At 35.1% G+C, this 20,733-nt stretch overlaps 2 protein-coding genes across 2 annotated transcripts; one reads left to right on the top strand and one right to left on the bottom strand.

Annotated features, from left to right (window-relative positions):
* Window positions 1–7,095: 7,095 nt before the first annotated feature.
* odf3l2a (outer dense fiber of sperm tails 3-like 2a) lies at window positions 7,096–13,459 on the top strand. Its single transcript, XM_026937101.3, has 4 exons — window positions 7,096–7,685; window positions 10,742–10,852; window positions 12,046–12,159; window positions 12,549–13,459. Exons 1-4 carry the CDS (start codon window positions 7,634–7,636, stop codon window positions 13,034–13,036), a joined length of 765 nt encoding a protein of 254 aa, XP_026792902.1. The 5' UTR covers window positions 7,096–7,633; the 3' UTR covers window positions 13,037–13,459.
* A 169-nt stretch (window positions 13,460–13,628) lies between these two features.
* ebi3 (Epstein-Barr virus induced 3) lies at window positions 13,629–17,884 on the bottom strand. The gene is made up of 6 exons (XM_026937116.3): window positions 17,716–17,884; window positions 17,140–17,346; window positions 15,822–15,939; window positions 15,561–15,727; window positions 14,731–14,888; window positions 13,629–13,990 (listed from the first exon to the last, which is right to left on the bottom strand). Exons 1-6 carry the CDS (start codon window positions 17,801–17,803, stop codon window positions 13,841–13,843), a joined length of 888 nt encoding a protein of 295 aa, XP_026792917.2. The 5' UTR covers window positions 17,804–17,884; the 3' UTR covers window positions 13,629–13,840.
* Between the last annotated feature and the right edge of the window lie 2,849 nt (window positions 17,885–20,733).

Genomic DNA, 20,733 nt, shown 5'->3' with positions numbered 1-20,733 from the left:
TATGTTGAGCTATGTTTGAAATTTGTACTTTAGATAGTTAAATTAGCTAGCTAGATACATATTGTATATTACTTTGTTAAATTAGCTAGTTAGTTAAGGATTGTACATTAGTTTTTAAATTAGCTAGCTAGGTAATTTTTGCAATTTACATTGTTAAATTATCTAACTAGCTAATTTTTGTACTTTAGGTAGTTTATGTTAATTTAGGGAGCTAGTTCAATTTTATACATTAGTTTGTTAAATTATCTAGCTAGTAATTTTTTGTGGATTAGTTTGTTTAATTTGGTAGCTTTAATTTGGTTTTGTACTTTAGCTTGTTAATTTAGCTAGTTAAATTTTGGACATTAGTTTGTTAAATTAGCTAGCTACAGTGCAAAAAATGGATATCATAGCAAGTAAACATGTCTTGAATATAAGGAACTTGAACTAATATTTCTCTTTGTTAGATAGTTTTTCAACAAATATAAGATTATTAAGCATATTTTTAGATAAGTTTACTCATTTCATGCTTGAAATCATCATATTATATTTCTAGCTAATTTGGCTTTGTTTTTTTTTTAGAAAGAAGCGAAATTATTTGCAAATAGAATGACGTTTAAAATGAGTAATATTTGTTATATAATAATCCCATAATGAGAAATATTTCTTTTGTTCAACATAATTTTTTTGCAGCGTAGTTAAGGTTTGTAATTTACTTTGTTAAATTAGATAGCTAGTCAAGTTTTGTAGATTAGCTTGTTAAAGTAGCTAGTTAGTTAAGGCACATGTTGTTAATGTGCCGTAGCATTCATTCAAAGAGTTCTTGAACATGATCCAGTCGGGAAGCCAAATTCTGCGGGTATCTGAGTTAGCAGAATATTTTCCTTATGACTGATTGCTTAGTGAACTAGCTAGTCATGCAGGATCGGACATCATGAACATCATCATGAACATTAAAAATATTTACTCTTGAACACTCTTGAACTTGGATTCTGTACAATTTTGACACAGTACCTATACTTCTACTTACGTACTGCATACTTCTACTTACATACAGATTCTCTGTATGATTTCCACCTGTGTAAAAATTCACACACAGATATCGAATCTCCAAGAAATCTATTAAAAAACTATTTAAAAAAAAACAAAGTTCAACATGGCAACTGCTCAGGGAGATTAGTCTTCTCACATTTACATAGGCTATATTTTCACTACTAAATTTGCCAATTTGTCCAATAACTGACTCTCAGCTTGCTAGTAATAAAATCTAAAGGTGAAGTCTGATCTCATGGTATTTCATGGTAAACTGCTTTATACTATATTTTCTATCATGTGCATCACACATAACCGCACTTAAATGATGATATTATATGATATCATATATATTATAAATTTATGATATTATAAATATTAAATATATTTGGGTCCAAAAGTCTGGGACTACACTGAAATTCGGGGAATTTATTTTTCATTTAAAACTCTAAATAAAGTTAAAGAATCTTTTTGAATTTTCAACAAAGAAAAGAAATTTGAAAGTACTCACTATCATGAAAATATGCATGAATATATTATAAATATACAATATTCCTGACTATTTCTAGGTTACAATTTATATTTCAGCCAATTTTTTATGTTGGAATTTCAGCAGTTTTCTGATTTTAACTGCTTCATTTTAAAAAATCCAATTTCCTTGAGATTTTTTCCTTATCCCTAACATCGAAGCGCGTGTTTAGACCACATTTACACAGATCTAACACAGATCGCAGGGTTTTACACAAACTTGTGGAGTCCGTGTCAGCTCAAGCATACGCTGTCATTCTGAAATTTAGAAATTCCTGTTCTAAGATTTTAGGTTTCACTCCGGTTGTTGGTGATAATATCATTTGTAATGAAAAAAATTGGATTAAATTACAAAAGAATGCAAAATAGAAGCTTTTTCACTAGTGCATTAGACATTCAGACCCGAATTTATATAGTGGATGTAATAAAATTAAGCATAGGACAAAAACTTCATTAGTGCAAGCAAAGTGCTTCTGAAACTATAGTTGGTAAAAACATGTAGGTTACTAGAAAGATGAAATATTGAAGGAAATACCTATAAAAATTATATAAATATCATTAAAAAAACATACTATTCACTGTTTCAACATGGCATGATTATTTTATATATATTTCCAAATTAAATTAAAGATATGAACAATAAAATGAATTGATCCAATAAAGTCAAGTTCAAGTTTCTAGTTTAAGTTTATTACGAAAAAAAACAGCTTTGCATGACACACAATTGCAAGAATTGTCACATTAAAAAAAAAAAACAAAAAAAAAAACAAGCACATCACTGGTTTTAATAATACTGCAGAATTAAACAAGATACACAGAAATTACGGTCCTTTGGTGTGTGTTTAATATCAGTATTGTCTTAAATTTCACAATATTTCACATAACCAACTACTGACACAATAGTGTTTGGGTTACAAGCATATTTTCATATCTTTATATACTTTCATGTATATTATATATGTATATGAATGTTTTGTTGAATAATTCATAATGAATGGAATTTTTGTTGTAAGCATTATTTAAATGGGCTTAAATTATATGAGCAGGTTTAGCTCTATAGGTATTGCTAGTAATAAAATTGTAAATGATCTCAGAATCAGTAAGATCAGTGTTGTGCATCAGATTTTATATATTTTGCGTATGTAATTGTACATTCCATTGCAGCCGTAATGCAAGTATATAATTAACTGGTTAGCAAGACTTGTTAGGAGAAATGTAGCATTTAGTTGTTATAAATAATGTATAAATATCTGAAAGGAAATCCCCATCACATCCTTAGTTCATTTATTACACATATATTTGTACATTATATACAGTATATATATATATGTATGAAAGTACAAAATGTTACATATGATTCACATCTATATTAAATAATTCAGCACAAGACTTACAAGTGAATCCAATCCGAGCATCGAGATGTTAGCCGAAGTCCTGCGAATTGGAGTTGAGAGATAGATGGAGAAATAAACGAGAGAACGACGACTAAGCACACATTCGCTGTGATTTAGAAGCTACACACGTTCTATACAAGACGACTAATGGAAATAGCAATAACAGAGAAATGCGAGTAACTGAAAGGAACGCACGTTATCGATCGCCTAAACAGATAAATCAGAGACAGACAGCGTGATGGTCCTTCAGCATCGATGGTCAGAAGAGCTGAGATTTTGTTTAAGGTTGAGAAAGAATCTGAAGTCAGGAAACTCACTCCTCTATCACAGAGCCACAAGTGGAAAGAGTCTGGTTTTAGACACACGCTGGTGTAATGTAGGCTTTGATTTGAGGTTGGATTGCAAGGGGAAGCTTCTTTTCCACCAAAGAAACCCCCAAAACCCAAAATCTAAAGCTCCTTTTCCCATCTCCTTGGGATTAAAGTTATTCAGTTCTTCAGTAAGCACTTTATCCTTTATCAGGTTTCTGTTGGATCCGGAGAATATCCCGGGAATACAGGGCGGGAATACACCCCGGATGGGACGCCATGCAGCACAGAGCATTATGCACACACATCATTTAGTTATGTATAGAAATATTTCTTACAGTGGAAATTAATGATAACATTTAGAAAAGTAATGGCACCTCTTTGAGGTTAGCCTCATATATAATAAAAGAAGTAAAACCATTCACATCCGTTTGTGCAGATTTGTTTGTGAAGTCAATGACCAAGACTGGCACATTAGCAAAAAAAAAAAAAAAAAAACTTTAATTTTAACAAAGTAGGAAATTTTCTAGATAGCTAATTTAACAAAGTAAATTACACAACTTAACTAGCTAGCTAATTTAACAAGCTAAATTAGTAAAATTAACTAGCTAGCTAATTTAACAAAGTAAATTACACAACTTATCTAACTAGCTAATTTAACAAGCTAAATTAGGAATATTTACTAGCTAGCTAATTTAACAATGTAAATTTAAAAACCCTAACTAAAAAAAGAAAAAAAAAAGATGTCTCAGCAAGTAAAGATAAGTCTTGAAAAAAGGAAAAGTTATCTATTTCTAAGTTAGTTATTTCTAAGATTATTATATAACAAATAAGAGATTTTTATGGCTATTTCTGGACATATTTACTAATTTCAAGCTTAATTCTATTGCTGGATAATGTTGTTTATTTCTAGAAATAAATGCTTGAAGTAAGCAAAATGATCTGGCAAAAGAATAGCTTAAGATGAGTAAACATACCTTTAAAAAAATACTTATATTTAAAAAAAAAAACTAAGTAACTATAGTAACTATAGTAGTTAAAGTTGCTTATATTCAATATATTTTTATTTGCTAAAATATTTTTGCATTGTAGCTAGCTAATTTAACAAACTAATGTAGTAAATTTACCTAGCTAGCAACTAATTGTCGAAACTTAACTAGCTAGCTGGTTTAACAAACTAATAGTGAATTTAATGTTCAGTACATCAAAAATAATATTTCTGTACGGCACACATAACCCTAATTTGGTTATATTTTTGGATTTTTGAATTTTGGATTTTTAGATTTTTAGAAACTCTAAAATTCTTGGTTTTTCATTGTTCATTGTTTTAAGGCCACTATAATGGAAAAAAAATCAAACATTTTCTCATATTTTAGTTAAAATTGAGCACATTTCACATTAGGAACCTTTACAACATAGCTTTAGAAATATTTCTTAAGATTTTCAAGTATCTCTAGAAACAAATACTTGAACACTTGGGTGATCGATTCCACGATTGCGGTTCCATTTAGCCCTTTTAAATCCTAAAACGTTATATTTAAAAGATATTTTTAATGCTTAATTCAAGAAAACGTGCAGTTAACCATTTCCAAAGGGGTTCTTAGCTAACAGGTTGCATTTTTTAAAATCAATAATTTATTTTCAGTCTATAATTTGCGTAACAGTGATGTACATTTTTTTTTGTTGGATTCCAGCCCAGAAAGCAACCAATTTTTGGACCAAATCTGGTTGAGTTTAGGAAGATTAAGGTCAGTCGAACCATTACGCCGTGGTCTGTATCATGCCTGAGATGTGGTTTCTTCAGGGTTCCACCATTGCCATGAGTTCCTCTCCGTCGTTCCACGGCAGTATGCTGGCCAGATGAAAGCAGTAATTTGCACGGACCGGCACTGTGCCATCACTCATCTGCTATCTGGGAGTGTTTTTATCTTGTATGTCATCACTGTTTCCATTTTGTGTAAAGGAACCCACCATTTAAATGGAATGAGTCTCACTTTGGAGTGGCTTTTAATGTTTAATGCGCCGCTGGGGTCCATCCTGTTGTTCCACCATCACTATACACACTCTGCTAAACCGCCCCAGTGCCTCGTCTCCTAAATTACATACGCAATGTCCATGCAATATTGAGTAATGCTTTCTATGAAGCCCATATTCGTAAATCATTAGGGGGCCAAGCACCGATGGTGTGCCACTCCAGTAATATAAGTGCTATAAGTAATTTCTTGATACCTTAGTATCATGTGAGGTGCCATGTGCATGTCCATGTCATGCACAACCTGTATAACTAATAATAACTTACAAATCATTAGAAAGCAAGTGAAATATTATATTATGTAAGTGTATTATATATAAATATTATATAAGTGAAATATCATTAATGATTAAAAGCACACTTAAATCCAGATGAATTTCTGGACTAATAAGGAATACTGAGAATGAGGAACAATATATTCACATATTCACTTGATGACGATATTTTTCAGTGTTTATAATTGTTAATAAAGCTTTAAAATTATTCCCAGGTCATTATTAGTTATCAAGTTTGCACCACATGGCATTATAATGACTAGTGACACTATTGTTACAAAAGCACATTATTAAAGATTTATGAGGCATTATTAGAGGACGTACAAAGGATTAGACGTACAGTTATAATGATTTATGAATATGGGCTTTATAGAAAGTGTTACCTAAACATTTTATTATTAAATGTCAAAACAACACATTGACATTTTTGGTTAAACTTGATTATGTGATCACGTTAAAAATGTGTCAGATTCACACGTGACTTTTCTGTAAGGACGTGGAAGATGCATTGTTGATGGAATTTGTTTAAAGCTTGGTTTAAATCTTTTTGACAAGAAAAGCAAATACATTTTAAAGCTTAATTTATTATAAACATCTACTCTGAATCTTGTCCAGTTCATTTTGCTTTACTTATTGTTAATTGTTAATATTATTTCTGCCTGCTAGCACAGGAGATATGAATATGAATGATTCTCAAATGTTTCGTTCACATGTTAAAAATGTAAATAAAGAATAAATTACATAGAATAGGTTCATTTGTAAAAAAAAAAAATAATAATAAAAAATAATAGATAATAGATATAATAATAATAATAATAATAATAATAATAATAATAATAATAATAATAAATAGTTCATGCTAAAAATTATAACATTTGACCAACTGCAGATAATCAAGATATTAGAGCAGGGGTTATCAAGTTTTTTTTTCAAGTCACACAGACCCCTTTAACTAAAAAAAAAAAAAAGAAAAAAAAAAAAAAAGAAATAATACAAAAATTACAGGCCCACTTATTAGCACAGATTTACTTTTAAAATAAAAATTATTAAATAAAAATAATTAATAAAAAAAATAATTAGGGACATCAAATGCATTTAATGGCTTTTTTATTGACTGTTTTAAAAATTTCTATTCATTTATTTTTTTTTTCAAACAAAATTGTCAGTATATTCCTGTTGATTTATTATTTATAGGCACAATAACATCAATAATGGTGAGCTGTGATTTCCAATACAGTAATAAAATTAGAAAATCAATCTAATTAATCTGAGTGTAGTAAAAAACATCTAGTGTATTAAAGGAGTAGTCAGGATTTCACTACATACATATTATCAATTATCATTTCTTTTTTTCTAGTGTTTTTTTTTTTTTAATGGAGGCATTATTTCTCTTTAATTGAACCGCTGTTCCTAAATGAAATCCACGTTTTTTTTTTTAATCCAATCAAGTAACCCAGAGCCATGAACAAAGCACTTCTTTGAGCGACACTCGATCCGAGAGATACTTGTGAGCTGCAATCCGAATCCACAGTGACGACGTGTGTGTCCACACAGCACCTGGGGAATAAAAAGAAAATACAAAAAAGAAAATACAAGAAGGATAATTAAAAATGTTAAGCATAAGAGGTAAGAATATTTTAATAATAGCCATGATGAAGATTTTTTTATTACTTTAATATCACAGGAATGGGTAGATGTATTGGATATATAAATATAGAGATTAAAAATTAAAACTAAGTGACTAAAAATTCATTTTAAAAAATACACATGAAGGATCTTTAGTCATTTTGACCTGAATGCTTGCTATGTTTCTTTTCATATCTTGTAGCTCTTGACTCATTGTACAGTGATGCATTCTGCAAAATTCACTGCATTCTGGCTAACATTTCTTCCACTTCTTTTTTGTTGCTCCTGGAGATGTGTGTTGCTCGGACAAGGATAAGGTTTCTCATCCTTGTAATGATCATCTATAATTCAGGTCGTAGTTGGCCCACTGTGTGTGTGTGTGTGTGTGTGTGTGAATGAATCCCCAACCTGTGCCGGACCTGGACACGAGGACGGTCTCTGTGAGCTGCGAGCTGCTCCATGGCAGAAGAAGTGACGAGACGGCGTCCTCTCATTGCTGGCCGGGAGAGGGGTGAGTTCTTGGAATCTTCCGGAAAATTTCCGTCTCCTTCTTTTATGCTGCTTTTCAGGCATTAAATTGCTCCAGACTATTAGTGTCAGTCAGCTTAGAGAAAATGAACGTAATCTATATAGTCTCAGGGATTTTTACTGATGCTATATTTTCTGTATTTTGCAAACATTTACGAAATGGAAGTATATTATATTATATTAGTTAGTTTGTTTAACTGGATTTTTGGAGACGGCAAAACTAATCTTGCAGACTGTAAAGTTTGAGCTCCTTGTGTTGAGATTCAGAGTGAAACCTTAGCTGGGTTGAAGCAACAATAATCAAAGGCTGGGAGTCGTGGACTTGTGGCGTGCATCAGGGTTTAATCCTGAGCCCACGTTCGGTCTAAATGACAGAATAATAAAGAGGGGTCGTGTTACGAGCACCCTGCTGTCCGGACCTCCGCCGTTTCTGAAGAAACCACCCATGTTTGGTGGTCTGGACACTTCAGGCTGCGGTGAGCCTCAATATCCGCTTTCAAATAAAGGCCATCTAACTTCACTGCTATTATGGTATTGAATGTCTAGCAGTCGGAGCTCTAAAAAAAAGGCTAAAAATACTAGTGGATCGCTTGTGATATTATCTTCTTCCCACTTAGGGTTAGACAATGTCAGCTTGTTTTAATGTTGTTGTTACATGTGATGTGTGTCAGTCACTAAAGCTCAAAGTGGTCCTCAAAGAGTTTCCTTTGCTATATATAAAAAATCCTGTATATAGTGTCATTCTTACTCCTACTATGGAGTGTGCGATTAAACGAAAATAATCAACAACAAGGTGTGGCCTGATGCGGTGAAGCGGACTTACTGTTACAACCCTAAGTTGACTATTTTCCAATAAAATGACATCCTTGAGTGTTTTTTTTTTCTTCTTATACCACAGCAATTTGCCAACACTAAAAATTTTTTATTCATTAAAAAATGACACAGTGTACTTCTTATCCGTTTATAGTTGCGTGTAATGTTGGGGGACGTCTGCGAAATAGCTATTAACAGTCGTTCCCTGACCAGAATGTCATGTTACGCATAAACTCCTCTGTTTCCATGTTACAGCTTTGCCTTTGACTGTTACAAAAAAAGCTGACACTGGAGACTCCTTCCAAAAATGCTAGATGAACATTTCCCTACCGAAAACTCCACCGTGTCAACAATTACACGTTTAAATCCGTTTATGTGGCGCACCCGTACAAGTCCATACACCATACAAGTCTCTGTGTTGCTATAGAAACAATAACGTATTAATATAAACTATTGTCAGAGCTGCTGTTATAGAAAATTAACCAACACCTTCTGACCAATCAGAGCTCGAGAATTCAAAAGTGCTGTGGTATAAGAAGTTATTGTATAGCTATAAGTTTAATGGTGTACCTTTTAGAGGTAATTCCGTTTAGAAGTTTACTGCAGCTACGATTATGCTAATTCGCATAAAAACATTAACATAAAAATATGTCAAATATGCCAATACGCAAAAAAACAAAACAAACAAAATGTATAAATTATATACAATGTATACATTGTGGCGCTTTCTAGACAAAAAGGTCGTTAATGCGTCTTATAATCCAGAAAGAATACGATATTGGCAGATTGTTTGTGGATTTATTTAACAAAAAGTGCTTACGACGTTCTTCAGAACATGCATGTTCGCACTTTGTGAACCTCAAAAGCGAATCCAAGACGAAAGAAACTCATACGAAACCAAAGCAGCGTTAAAACGAGTCCACTGGGACACCTGCCTGTCCCTTAGGCTGATTTTTTCCCCTTCTTTAGAGCAGTATGAAATTTCACAGCCTGCTAGAGCTCAGGATTTAAATGATGCTTTTTACAGCTGTGCTTCAGGATTCGAGCAATGTGTTCTGCACATGTGGCTGAATTTCAGGCTAAAAATACATTTACTCTCATGTGTCCTTGAATTGGAAGGATAGTGTTCTAGTAGTAAAAAGAACAACAACAATCACTTCTGAGAGTTTTGTGTTTATTTAATAAGCCCATTGAGTGTGTTGTTGAATTCATAGTGTATTTTTTTAAGGCATAGACGCAACTTAAAGTTAAACAGTCGTCCCTGTTACCTGCAAATGCCTGAAGTTGCTAAGTTAATGTTAAGTTAATGTTAAATTTCATACAAATTTCAAACAGACTTGACTGTTATTTATTTATAAATGTTGCTAAGAACAGCAGTAGCAGCCATTTTTAGCTTCCTCAGGAAACTCACACTTGTGTAAATCACATTCACTCTGTTTATACTGAATAATTGATATTTCTTCTGTCTTTAGCGAATCTGGTGCAAATTTATTAGTCGTTCTTGTATTTTCGTTACTCCTGTGAGAACTTAGAGGCCGTGTGCTTTGCTAACGTCACAGAGAGACGTTGCTATTGCTAGCGCAGTTACGAACTCGAACATCACGGATAACAGCCACGTTTCTCTGTTAGAACCTAAAAAAAAGCTTCTTTTCCTCACGTACCATTTTCCAGAGATGTTCAACGTCATATTAATGAGGAATGCAGATATTTAATTGATGTTTAAATGTTTGAAAAATTCCATTAAAAGCTCTTCTAGTAATTATTAAGGTTAATATTTGAACCTTTCATATCAGACTGTAGGAAACGTAGATGAGAATTTATTTACTTGAGAAGTAAATGAGAAACTAGAGTTTTGTTTGGTTGTTAGCAGCATTCGCCTCGTAGCTTTGGTGCAAAACAAAAAAAAGATGAAAATAATAAAAAAAAAAAAACAGTATACATATCCTGTATACATGTATGCATCATCATCATTATTATCATCGTTATTATTATTATTATTATTAGAGAAATGGTCCTTGAGAGGTAAGGTTCTGTTCTAGGGATGTTTTTGAGTTCCCATGACCACTATCACAACAGAGCCTCTGCTGTGACAAGACTCTCAACCTTCAAATGCTCAGCTCTGTGCATGGATTTGGATAAAAGCGCAGGCCAAATGAATAAATGCAAACCCTTGTTGTTATTATTATCATGATTATTATTATTATTATTATTATTATTATTATTCAGGGCCCGGACCAGGGCACTACGCTCTCCCCCCTACCATCGGCTACATAAACCACGACTACACCAAGCCCAGCAGTCCGGCATACTCCTTCCACCGCCGCATGAGCAGCAAAAGTAAGTGGAATCAGACCTCACGTCATTGCCATCACACTGCTATTTATATGAGGCTGAGCTAAGAGCTTCCTGCTCATCATAACCGCCAGGCATGCTTGGACTTCCCCTGCGTAAACTATGGAGATGGATTACGACACCGTTGCGGCATCCGATATCTAAACTGTCGTTACAACCTTGCTTATAATAGAGGGGGGGTTGCAAATTAAACAGCGCACATCATACTGATATGTTTATGTTGTATGGTGTAATACAATAATCGCACAATGACGGCGATTGTAATATCAGCTTGCAGTGGGGCGCCGAAACAGGAAAGAAAATTTTACAACTGTGAAACTGTGTAATTCTGTCATTCTTTTTAGGACTTTTAGACAACAAAATAGGCAGTAGTAAAATTCTTTCACCATATTCTTGTTGCATTGCCCGGAATAATGAAATAAAGCTCGCTCGGGCTTGTTAACACCTTTTAACTCTTTTCTGCGTTAAGACTAACTGCCAGTGTTATTGTTGCTTTTATTATTATTTTTTTAATTCGTACAAATTAGTATTGATTTAAATATTTTCAGCTTTTATCTGAGTCAGTTTAGTTTTAATATATTAATATTTTCAATCTTATATTTTTCATACTTAATTTTTTTTTATTTTTGAGATTTAAACATTTTTAAAAATATTTTTAATATGGATTTAGTTTGACTTTTATGAATTTAGTTTGAGTTTGATTTTAGTTCTAGAATAATAACTTTTTATTTAATGTCAGTTATTTTTTTTTAGAAAATATTTCTTATTTAAATATTAGCATTTTACATCAGTTTGAATTTTTAGTATAATATTAAAGGTGCAGTCAGTGATTTTTAAGTCATTACTTTTTTTTTTTTTTTTTTTGGTAAAACTTCTCACATTCTGGCTTTTTCAATAAAATGTTTGTTCGGAGGTAAAATGGTGGCACATCAGTCCAAAAAAATAAAGAAACAAGCAAAAGAACAACAAATGATGTGGAGCACCAGCATCCAACCAATCACAACAGGGAGGCGTGTCTACAGAAAGCTCCGCCTCTTTCACTAGCAAACAGACATTTTAGCGTCTAGGTTTGGGGATATGGCTTTGGAAAATTGTTTGCTTTTAACTATAACGCTGCTAACCACTCATTATCATCATTCTTTCTTTAATTACACATTCTCTCAATGCATTCTGGGTAGTGCTGTTTGAGGACTGCAGTCCTGGGCCTCAGTACCACGTGGATGACAAGATCACTCGCTTCGGAAGAGATGGCACTCCGTCGTACTCGATGCTGGGTAGAAAGAAGGTCGGAGGTGAGAACGATGCTCTGGTTTGATGAGTAATTAAACTCTTTATCCATTTGCTTTCTGACAGGAAGTCAGGGTTATGACTTACTGTAACTGGAAATGCATAAAAAGTACAACGTGTTTTTTTTTTTTTTTTTTGTAATTGGTTGCAAATTGCTGATGTCAAGCGAGAGTGTAAATAAAAGACGCGATGATGACGTGAGGGATTTAAACCACATTTTTCTTTCATATAATTGAAAAATAATATGTCATATTCCAAAACACTTTTATCTTATGACTTGGGAAGTGAAATAATGTCTTTTTTTTTAATTATTGTGATCTGATCATCAGAGAAATTTATTTCTGTCAAAGCCACTTTTCCAGAACTGTTTAAGAACAAATCTGTCTCTCCTCAGCGGATAAGTTCCAAACTCCCGGCCCAGGAGCCTACAGTCCGGAGAAGGCCCCTCCGCTAAACTGGCATCGCCGCCCGCCGTCCTACACCATGGCGTTCCGTACACGCTACAGGAGCGTAGACGCCGTACCTGCCCCCAACCGCTACACCCTGCCCAACCTGTTGGGTTCGCGTATTCCCAACAAGCCCTCCAGCGCCAGCTACTCCATGTCCCGCCGCATGAAACCCGGGGCGCCCTCCGAGGACCTGGCAATAACACCCGGGCCGGCTCACTACAACAGAACGGACGCGAGCATCTACATGAAGAGGCAGCCATCTTTCTCCATCCAGAGCCGCCACAACATCCCCAGCGATGCCACGTGCAAGCCTGGACCGGGCACTCACCGCCCGGAGAGAGTGACGGCGCACCTGCCCAGGCCGCCATCTTTCACCATGGGGGTGCGGCATTCGGAGTTTGTCACACCTCTAGTCATCGATTTAACTGACTGAAAAAAGCTACTTTCTGGAGTCTATCAACACACATGGATGATGACATGATGAGGAAGCAAATTTTCACTGTTATTTGTATTTTCACGTGTAAATTATTTATATATTTTATTCTTTAGTTATAGAATATAGATAGATATATGACAATATTGACAGTTCTTACTGGTTTAGTCAACTTCAGAATTATTGGCACCCTATAACTATATAATATATAATGCGTAAGATTTTCCCTGGAGAAAAAATAAGAGCACTTGCTGTCACGTGGTCAAAAGTAACATGTTTCAGGACACTGAGTGCTAGTGACGTTATTTTTATTGACGTAATTTTGCCGCATACATAATAAGAGGAAAATTATTATTATCATTATTATTATTATTATTATTAAATTTATACATAATAATTACTTAAAATAATATTAATATAAATATTGAATTAATGCTTAATTACATTATTATTATTATTATTATTAATTAAGTAATTAATTAATTAATTTTAAACAATGTTATTTTTAAAAATCATGTTCTTTTTGTTCTTCATGGAGTTGACTGTACAGCTTGCAGTTTTATTTTATGGCTTGACTGACTGGCTGATGAACGAGTGTTGCAAATGCATTTTTTTTTTCCATTTAATTTTATTTATTTTTAAATTTGCCAATCTGATGAAACATCTTGGTACTGTATAGCTTTAAATTAGCTTTCAGGTTTGCGTTCACAGACTGTGTGTGACCGGTTAAATCAAACTTATGGTGTAAAAACATCCTAAATTACTTGGCTTTGTTCATGTGTTTTGTCTCTTAGTGGGTTTGGGTCAGCTTCTGGGCAAGGTAATGTTCACGGTGTCGCTCCACTCGCTGCTCTGACCGTGACCCAAGTGGTCCATAACAGATACACGGATATGATAGGTACGTCCGGGCATGACTCCACTCCGAACCATGCTTTCTGACTCAATGGGACCCATCTGGAACGGCAAAAATCAGTGTTTTTATCATTTTTATGAAAGTACACCTCATCCAAATATGCTAACAATGCTAGTTTATAGGAAACCTAGATTATATTTAGGAATGTTAGCATTGTTAGCAAAGAGTGCACACAATCTCAGCAGTAAAGGTACCAAACGGTACTTTTCCTTGTTGCTGAGGCGGTACTATCAATGGGAAAAGTACAGTTTATTTCTGAGAGTGTATCAGTAATGCTGACTAGCCTTCAGTAGCATTTTTAGCATTGGTGCCTGAGGAGAAAAAACTACACCTCACCCCAAAAAATGCTAATAGTGCTAATATATAAGGGCAGTCTGAAATCACTGGCATTTGTTTACCTTGTTAGTTCATCACTTAACATTTATCAGTCACTTAACATTAAAAAAAAATCTCATCATCGAGTGAAAACGCTGACTCATTTTCTGACAGAAATATCTAAATATATTATGATGTTATCTCATAGAGGTCATATAATGTTATGGATATGGGTTTATGAGCATGATAGTCATTTTACTAACTGTCCACCTCTGTTATTTATTAGCATTGTTAGCATTTGAAGCATACCAGTAAGACATATGAGGAAGAAATTACATCATCCTCATAAATGCTAGCATTGCTAAAAGATATTAAAGGCCAGTTAGCCCTGATATGAACCTACAAGGCTTTATTTTTTTTGGTTGAAAATGCTAGAAAGCTGGGTGTGTAGCAGTGTGTGACTCACAATGCTATCTGCATTAGCGTTTCCCCATCGGAACTGCACTTTGTATTTCAGGGGGAAGTTCACAGGGTCTGGCCATGTTGGTGGAGGAGCCCACTGCACGTGGAGCTTCTTGCCTGGTAAAGCCGTCACCTTCACGTTAACAGGGGGGTCAGGCTTCACTGCGGACCAAGCACAAAAGTAATAATAGGCCACAAAATATTCCTAAAGCAGCAGATTTATAAGCAATTTCCACTTATATGATCAATTGGCCACTTTAATAATAGCACCTGTACACCAGATGATGTTTTTTCAATCTCCAGTCATCAAGTTTCAGTGAGATGGTATCCTCAGATACTTGTTCTTGGCTAATTGGAGTGGAAACTGATGTGGTCTTCTGCTGTTATAGTCCATCCACTTCAAGGTTCAACATATTGTGTGTTCTGAAATGCTTTTCCACTCATCACGGTTGTAAAGAGTAGCTATATATGTAAGTTATCATAGCTTTCCTGTCATCTTATCATCTTGTCCTGTCATCTGGCCATTTTCTTCTAACCGCTTTCATCAACAAGGTATGACTGAGCAGGTGTACAGGTGTTCCTAATAAACTGGTCAATGGATGTACTGTGTATCTGAGTATACTCGTACTCCGTTTGCGCACCTGATATTAACTAGGTTATTCTCTCTGGTATCGTCGCTACTAATTTTTCAGAAAATCAGAAACTTTTTTTTTTGACTCACTAAAGAAGCCAGAATCTAAATGCAAAAAAAAAAAAATTGCAAAGAAAATCCACTTACGAAGATGCAGGGTGTCGTGAGATCAGGACTAGATTTAAGACTAAGGCAAGTCTTACCGATGTCCTCGAAAATGACAGGCAGGACGCGGCTTGCGCTCCCAAGAGCGTTGACAGCTGTGATGTTAACCAGGTACGGCACGTTCGAGAAGAGGTCCAGTTCTTCGAGAACACATTGCCTGTCCTGTTCGCTCTGTCTCTGGCATGAACAGACATCGTCACGAAGCCTGACCAAATTCACAAACAAGTCCACGGTTTGAATACTCATGGGAACTTTAATCATAGGTGGATCTACCAGCACTTAAGGTTTCCATACCCTACCTGTAGGTTGAGATGTAATGGGTTGGCAGTATCGGGTCTTGCGGCAGACTCCATGAGCACAGGGCTTTTAGGGGATAACTCGGCGACCAGCAGTGGACGTCTGGTAGGGATGGAGGATCTGCAAAGGCAGTAGAGGACTACATTATAAACCCACACCACTCTAACACCAAATCCTAACAAAAGGATTTGCTCTAATTACAAATTAAAGTGTAGAGAAGGTACAAACAGTAACCCTGCCCCTTGCTCTAAACTTAAACTTACATCCATGGTTATTATTATTGTTCGTACCCACCTTTAATATTTTCTAAGGTTCTGCAGTATTTCACAAAATATGAGCAAATAAGTCATTTAAACCACAGTAACCCTGACTAGAATCGAACATTTACTAAAGATTAAAGAATTAAACATGGAAAATATATTGTGCAGCACCACATGAGCATGCAATACGTGCCCATGTTAATCAACGTGATGTTTCTTTGTCCTATGAGCTGGAAAAACACTCATCCTTGCACCTTTTTGCTGGATTCAATGTGATCCCAGTCTCTATTTTGCACTAAAGAAGCGAGCTATAGGCTAGTTTAGTAATGAGTAATGAGTAATGAATAATGAGTAATAATGAGTAACAAGTAATGAGTCTACCTCGAGACCTGTTTTGTAAGTACATGCCCAAGGGCACTATTTTCATGCATAATTTTGTTGGACAAAAAAACAGAAATGGACGTGTCTAAGCTGACCTGGGGGGGACGACAGAACATTGCGCTAACGCGTAAAAAAAACAACATCAGGAACAGTTCTTAGACACAACGCCAAAACAATATTTTCCTGAAAAACCCATAAAAGTCTTGTCCTATTTCTTACAATCTAGTTTTGCAGATGTTCACTACTTAGGTCCCTTTACTTCAGCATGAATCGGCTATTCCATTCAAATACTAACTAAATACAACAAACCTTGTTATTTTATCCATAACATATACCAACAAAAACATTAATTGTTGACAGGTGTGCACAAAAGAGAACATAATTAACAGAATATATGTAGAAAAACACGAATTATACCATAGCGCTGTTGAATTCTCAAACCTGATTGGTCAGAAGGTGTTGATTATTGTTTCTATAGTAACAGATATAGACTTCACAGGGCCTTGTATGGCATAGTACACTGGACATACTGTAATCTAAACCTAATAATAAACAGAGTAAGAGTGTTGCTATGGTGACGTTTTCTGTAAGGAGGTGTTTTTAGCTTTTATGGAAGGAGTCTCCAGTGTCGGAGTTACATACCAACCCCCACTAACTTCAGAAAAGTTTCTTTACTCACAGCCCAGCTGCAGTCGTACTGTTTCCACGATTTCTCCATTTGAGTCATGGCATGTGTAGACGCCCTGATCGTCAAGGCTGGTGTTGTGTAAGCGAAGAGCAGGGCTTGAGACCAGGAACGATCCGTTAATTCTCCATTCTGATATTTCTCCATTCCTTCCATCTACACAGGGCAACTCCACAGACGATCCAAGAGCCACGTAAACATCTGATGGTGAAAAGAAATCGAGACCTTCGATGAATAAGGTTCAATCTGACAAAGATACTTTATTTAATAAGGACTAAAACCATGAAGTTGTATTTTTTTCTGGTAACAGCACATCCTGATGTGTTTTATTCCTCTTATACCACAGCAATTTGCCATCGATTACAGTATAATGAATGAAATGGTGTACTTTTATCCATTTATAGTTACATTTAATGTACATTGAATGTCTGTCATACTTTTGGTAATATTTTAGTGTAAAACCTCTGAATAGATTCATTTAAAACAAACACGAAAGACAAAGCCTTATCATTTCAAGATCTTCAAATTAAAAAAACTTCTCGAAAGGTGATCTTCTCCTATTCTCCTTACCCTTTGGTTCAGAAGATGTGTCTCGACTCCAGATTTGAGGAAAGAAAGCGAAAAGAGAGAGAGTATATAAAGAATATTTCAGGTGCATTGTTAGTGCAGGAGAAGATAAATGATTTCGAAATCAACTTTCAGGTCAGCAGAAGAGTTCAGACAGATCATCTCGGGGTTTTTTTTTTTTTTTTTTTTGTTAATCATTAGTTAGTAAACACACTCCGAGAGGCACCAGAAATCAAGGCTGAAATAGGAAATATTGCTGGTGGAAAACGATTAGAATTGGATTTCACTTCTATTTCAGCTTCAAAACGGGATCCTCTGAAAGATGATCCTTCTTAGCACATGTTACTCATTGAAATTGCAAATTAGCTTTCGAGGTCAATAACTTGTAATGCCTGTGCATGTCTAAACCTCGGCGCACGACGACCAAACGTTCTAGCAGCTAGATCGCACAGGACGAACATAAAAACAACCACACTGCAAATAAAAAAACATGGGATTTGGAGCAGAGTTAATTCTTTAAAGGTGCGGTGTGTGATTTCGGGACAACACTGCGGTGTCCCGGTCACCAGATCTGCTATGGAGCTTCGATTGATAATAATCAAGCACAAAGTGCAAACAACCGATAACAGATGTCAGTGATAATCTGAGTTCTCGAGTTTGAACTGCTTTGTAAATAATGGCGTTGCTCATAAATAACGGCGTAGACCCCCCCCCCCCCCTCATGTATCTACACCCTCATGTAGGGTCATTTCATGGAGAAGTCCTTTAATGATGGACTTCTACACTGTTTCTCACAAAGCTAGTCCAGAATCTTCACACACACACACACACACACACACACAAAATCCTCATATCCTGTTAGCCCCCTTTTATTCGTCTATCACATATTGCAAGCTGAATCGATTACACATAAGGCATAAACACGTCAGGACATGATGTTTTAGGAAAAATAATCAACGAATATAAAAAAAGAGTTCCTGTTCCACCCCAAAGTGGATTATTTCCCCAAAAACAGCATGTCCTGAAGTGTTTTATTCCTCTTGTATATACAACTTCGTCATTAAATTTTTATTTATTTATTTATTTATTTATTTTTACAAATTTATTAAAGAATGACACATCATACTTTTTTATCCATTTATAGTTACACTTGATGTAATGAATGTTCCTGTTATCCACTTACGTTATTACAGGTGTAAACAGTCTCTCTTTTTTCTCTCACAAGACCGGCTGTTTGTACTAGATATTTATTATTATTATTATTATTATTATTATTATTATTATTATTATTATTTTGATCCTGTTTAATTCTCCAAGCTAACATGGAGATAGAGCTGTACAGGAATGGAGGCAGCAGTAATATACAGGGTTTTTCCACAGACATGAGGACAAAATTAAAACTATTCCTATGGCAACAACAGAAATAGGAATAGGCAGAACTGTATTCCCGGAGGAGAGGTAATAAAAAGACAGGATTCTTGGGGGGCATTTTAAATCAGTCCTGGGATATTTTTACATGTCTGATGGGTCATGTCCCAAATTGAAAATGTTGTTGACACACATCTTTGTTGTTGGTTCTCTTAAATACTGAGTGTATTTTATTTGTGCATGTGTATACTTCTCTCTGTCATGTCTGTAATGGCCACAAGATGGCGGAATGTACTTTCATTTTCACCTCAGTCTTTAAGCACAGATCATGTGTTTGACCTCTAAGTGACCTGTAATGTTCCGTGTTAGCTACATGTCAGCTATTCTGTGTTTGGAAAAATAAATATAGTAAGGCATAAACAGCTGAAAAAAACAATAATTGCAATTAGGATATGTAATCACGTGTCATTTCTGTAGTTTTAAGGAACTGCGATTATTTATTTTATCTGTGTGTGTTTGTCAATCTGCTTTTGATCGATGTTGAAAAGCCAAAAGGACTTTAGACATCTATATTAATAAATCATAACGAGGAAAATAATCACTGAGCTGAAGCGGATGTAACGTTATACTTTTTTATCTGTTTATAGTTACATTTAGTGTTGTGGAACTTCCTCGAAACAAGCCTCTGCTCGCAAATCACTGCAAGTTATCACTTACATTATAGCAGCTATAAACAGTCATTTCCTCATCGGCCTCTTTTTTGAAAACAAACAAACAAAAAAATATGACGTTACTGAGAAACTTACTGAGAATTTCCTCCGTTCTGAAGGCTTTCCCATGGTGGAAAACTTGGTTATCGATACAAAGCACTGACACTGGAGACTCCTTCCATGAATAACATTAAACAAAGGTCTCCTTGTAGAAAACATCTTCATATAAATGAGGATGTTTTTCATTGATTGTATGGAGAAAGAGTTGTTACTCCCAAAATGAAAACATTAAACATTGGTCTGAGCTGTGAGGAAGGATATCGTAACTTAAATAATCACTCTTTACAACCGTGGTGAGCAGAAAAGCATCTCAGCATGCACAATACATTGAACCTTGAGGTGGATGGGCTACAAGAGCAGAAGACTTCTGCTGTTGTAGCCCATCCATGTCAAGGTTTGGTGTGTTGTGTGTTCTGAGATGCTTTTCTGCTCAGGACGGATGTAAAGAGTGCTTATTTGAGTTACTATAGACTTCCTGTCAGCTCAGACCAGTCTGGACATTCTCCTCTAATCTCTCTCATCAACAAGGTGATCACATCAGCCTGTGGACCCTCCACACACAAGATGTTTTTTTGTTTTTCACACCATTCTGTGTAAACTCTAGGGACTGCTGTGTGTGAAAATTCCAGGAGATCAGCAGTTTCTGAAATACTCAAAACCAACAACCATGCCTCGATGAAAGTCACAGAGATCACACTTTTTTCTCATCCTGATGTTTGATGTGAACAATAACTGAAGCTCTTGACCTGTAGCTGCAGGATTTTATGCATTGTGCTGCTATATGATTGGCTGATTGGATAACTGAATTGAATGTGCAGGAGTTCAGGTGTTCCTATTAAAGTGACATGTGAGTGTATGTGTTCATTCTAAGTAAAATAATTGT

Source organism: Pangasianodon hypophthalmus, chromosome 4 (assembly GCF_027358585.1).
Source record: "Pangasianodon hypophthalmus isolate fPanHyp1 chromosome 4, fPanHyp1.pri, whole genome shotgun sequence".
NCBI lineage: Eukaryota > Metazoa > Chordata > Actinopteri > Siluriformes > Pangasiidae > Pangasianodon > Pangasianodon hypophthalmus.
This window is presented reverse-complemented; position numbering and strand designations above follow the sequence as displayed.

What these genes read in the sequence shown, in the direction of transcription:
- odf3l2a (XM_026937101.3), top strand. Translation starts at nt 7,634, where the DNA reads ATGGCAGAAGAAGTGACGAGACGGCGTCCTCTCATTGCTGGCCGGGAG. An exon ending in CCGCCGCATGAGCAGCAAAA is followed by an intron (nt 10,853 to 12,045) that starts GTAAGTGGAATC and finishes CATTCTGGGTAG; the next exon opens with TGCTGTTTGAGGACTGCAGT. An exon ending in GGGTAGAAAGAAGGTCGGAG is followed by an intron (nt 12,160 to 12,548) that starts GTGAGAACGATG and finishes GTCTCTCCTCAG; the next exon opens with CGGATAAGTTCCAAACTCCC.
- ebi3 (XM_026937116.3), bottom strand. Translation starts at nt 17,803, where the DNA reads ATGCACCTGAAATATTCTTTATATACTCTCTCTCTTTTCGCTTTCTTT. An exon ending in CACATCTTCTGAACCAAAGG is followed by an intron (nt 17,347 to 17,715) that starts GTAAGGAGAATA and finishes TTTCACCATCAG; the next exon opens with ATGTTTACGTGGCTCTTGGA. An exon ending in ACGCTAATGCAGATAGCATT is followed by an intron (nt 13,991 to 14,730) that starts GTGAGTCACACA and finishes TTGCCGTTCCAG; the next exon opens with ATGGGTCCCATTGAGTCAGA.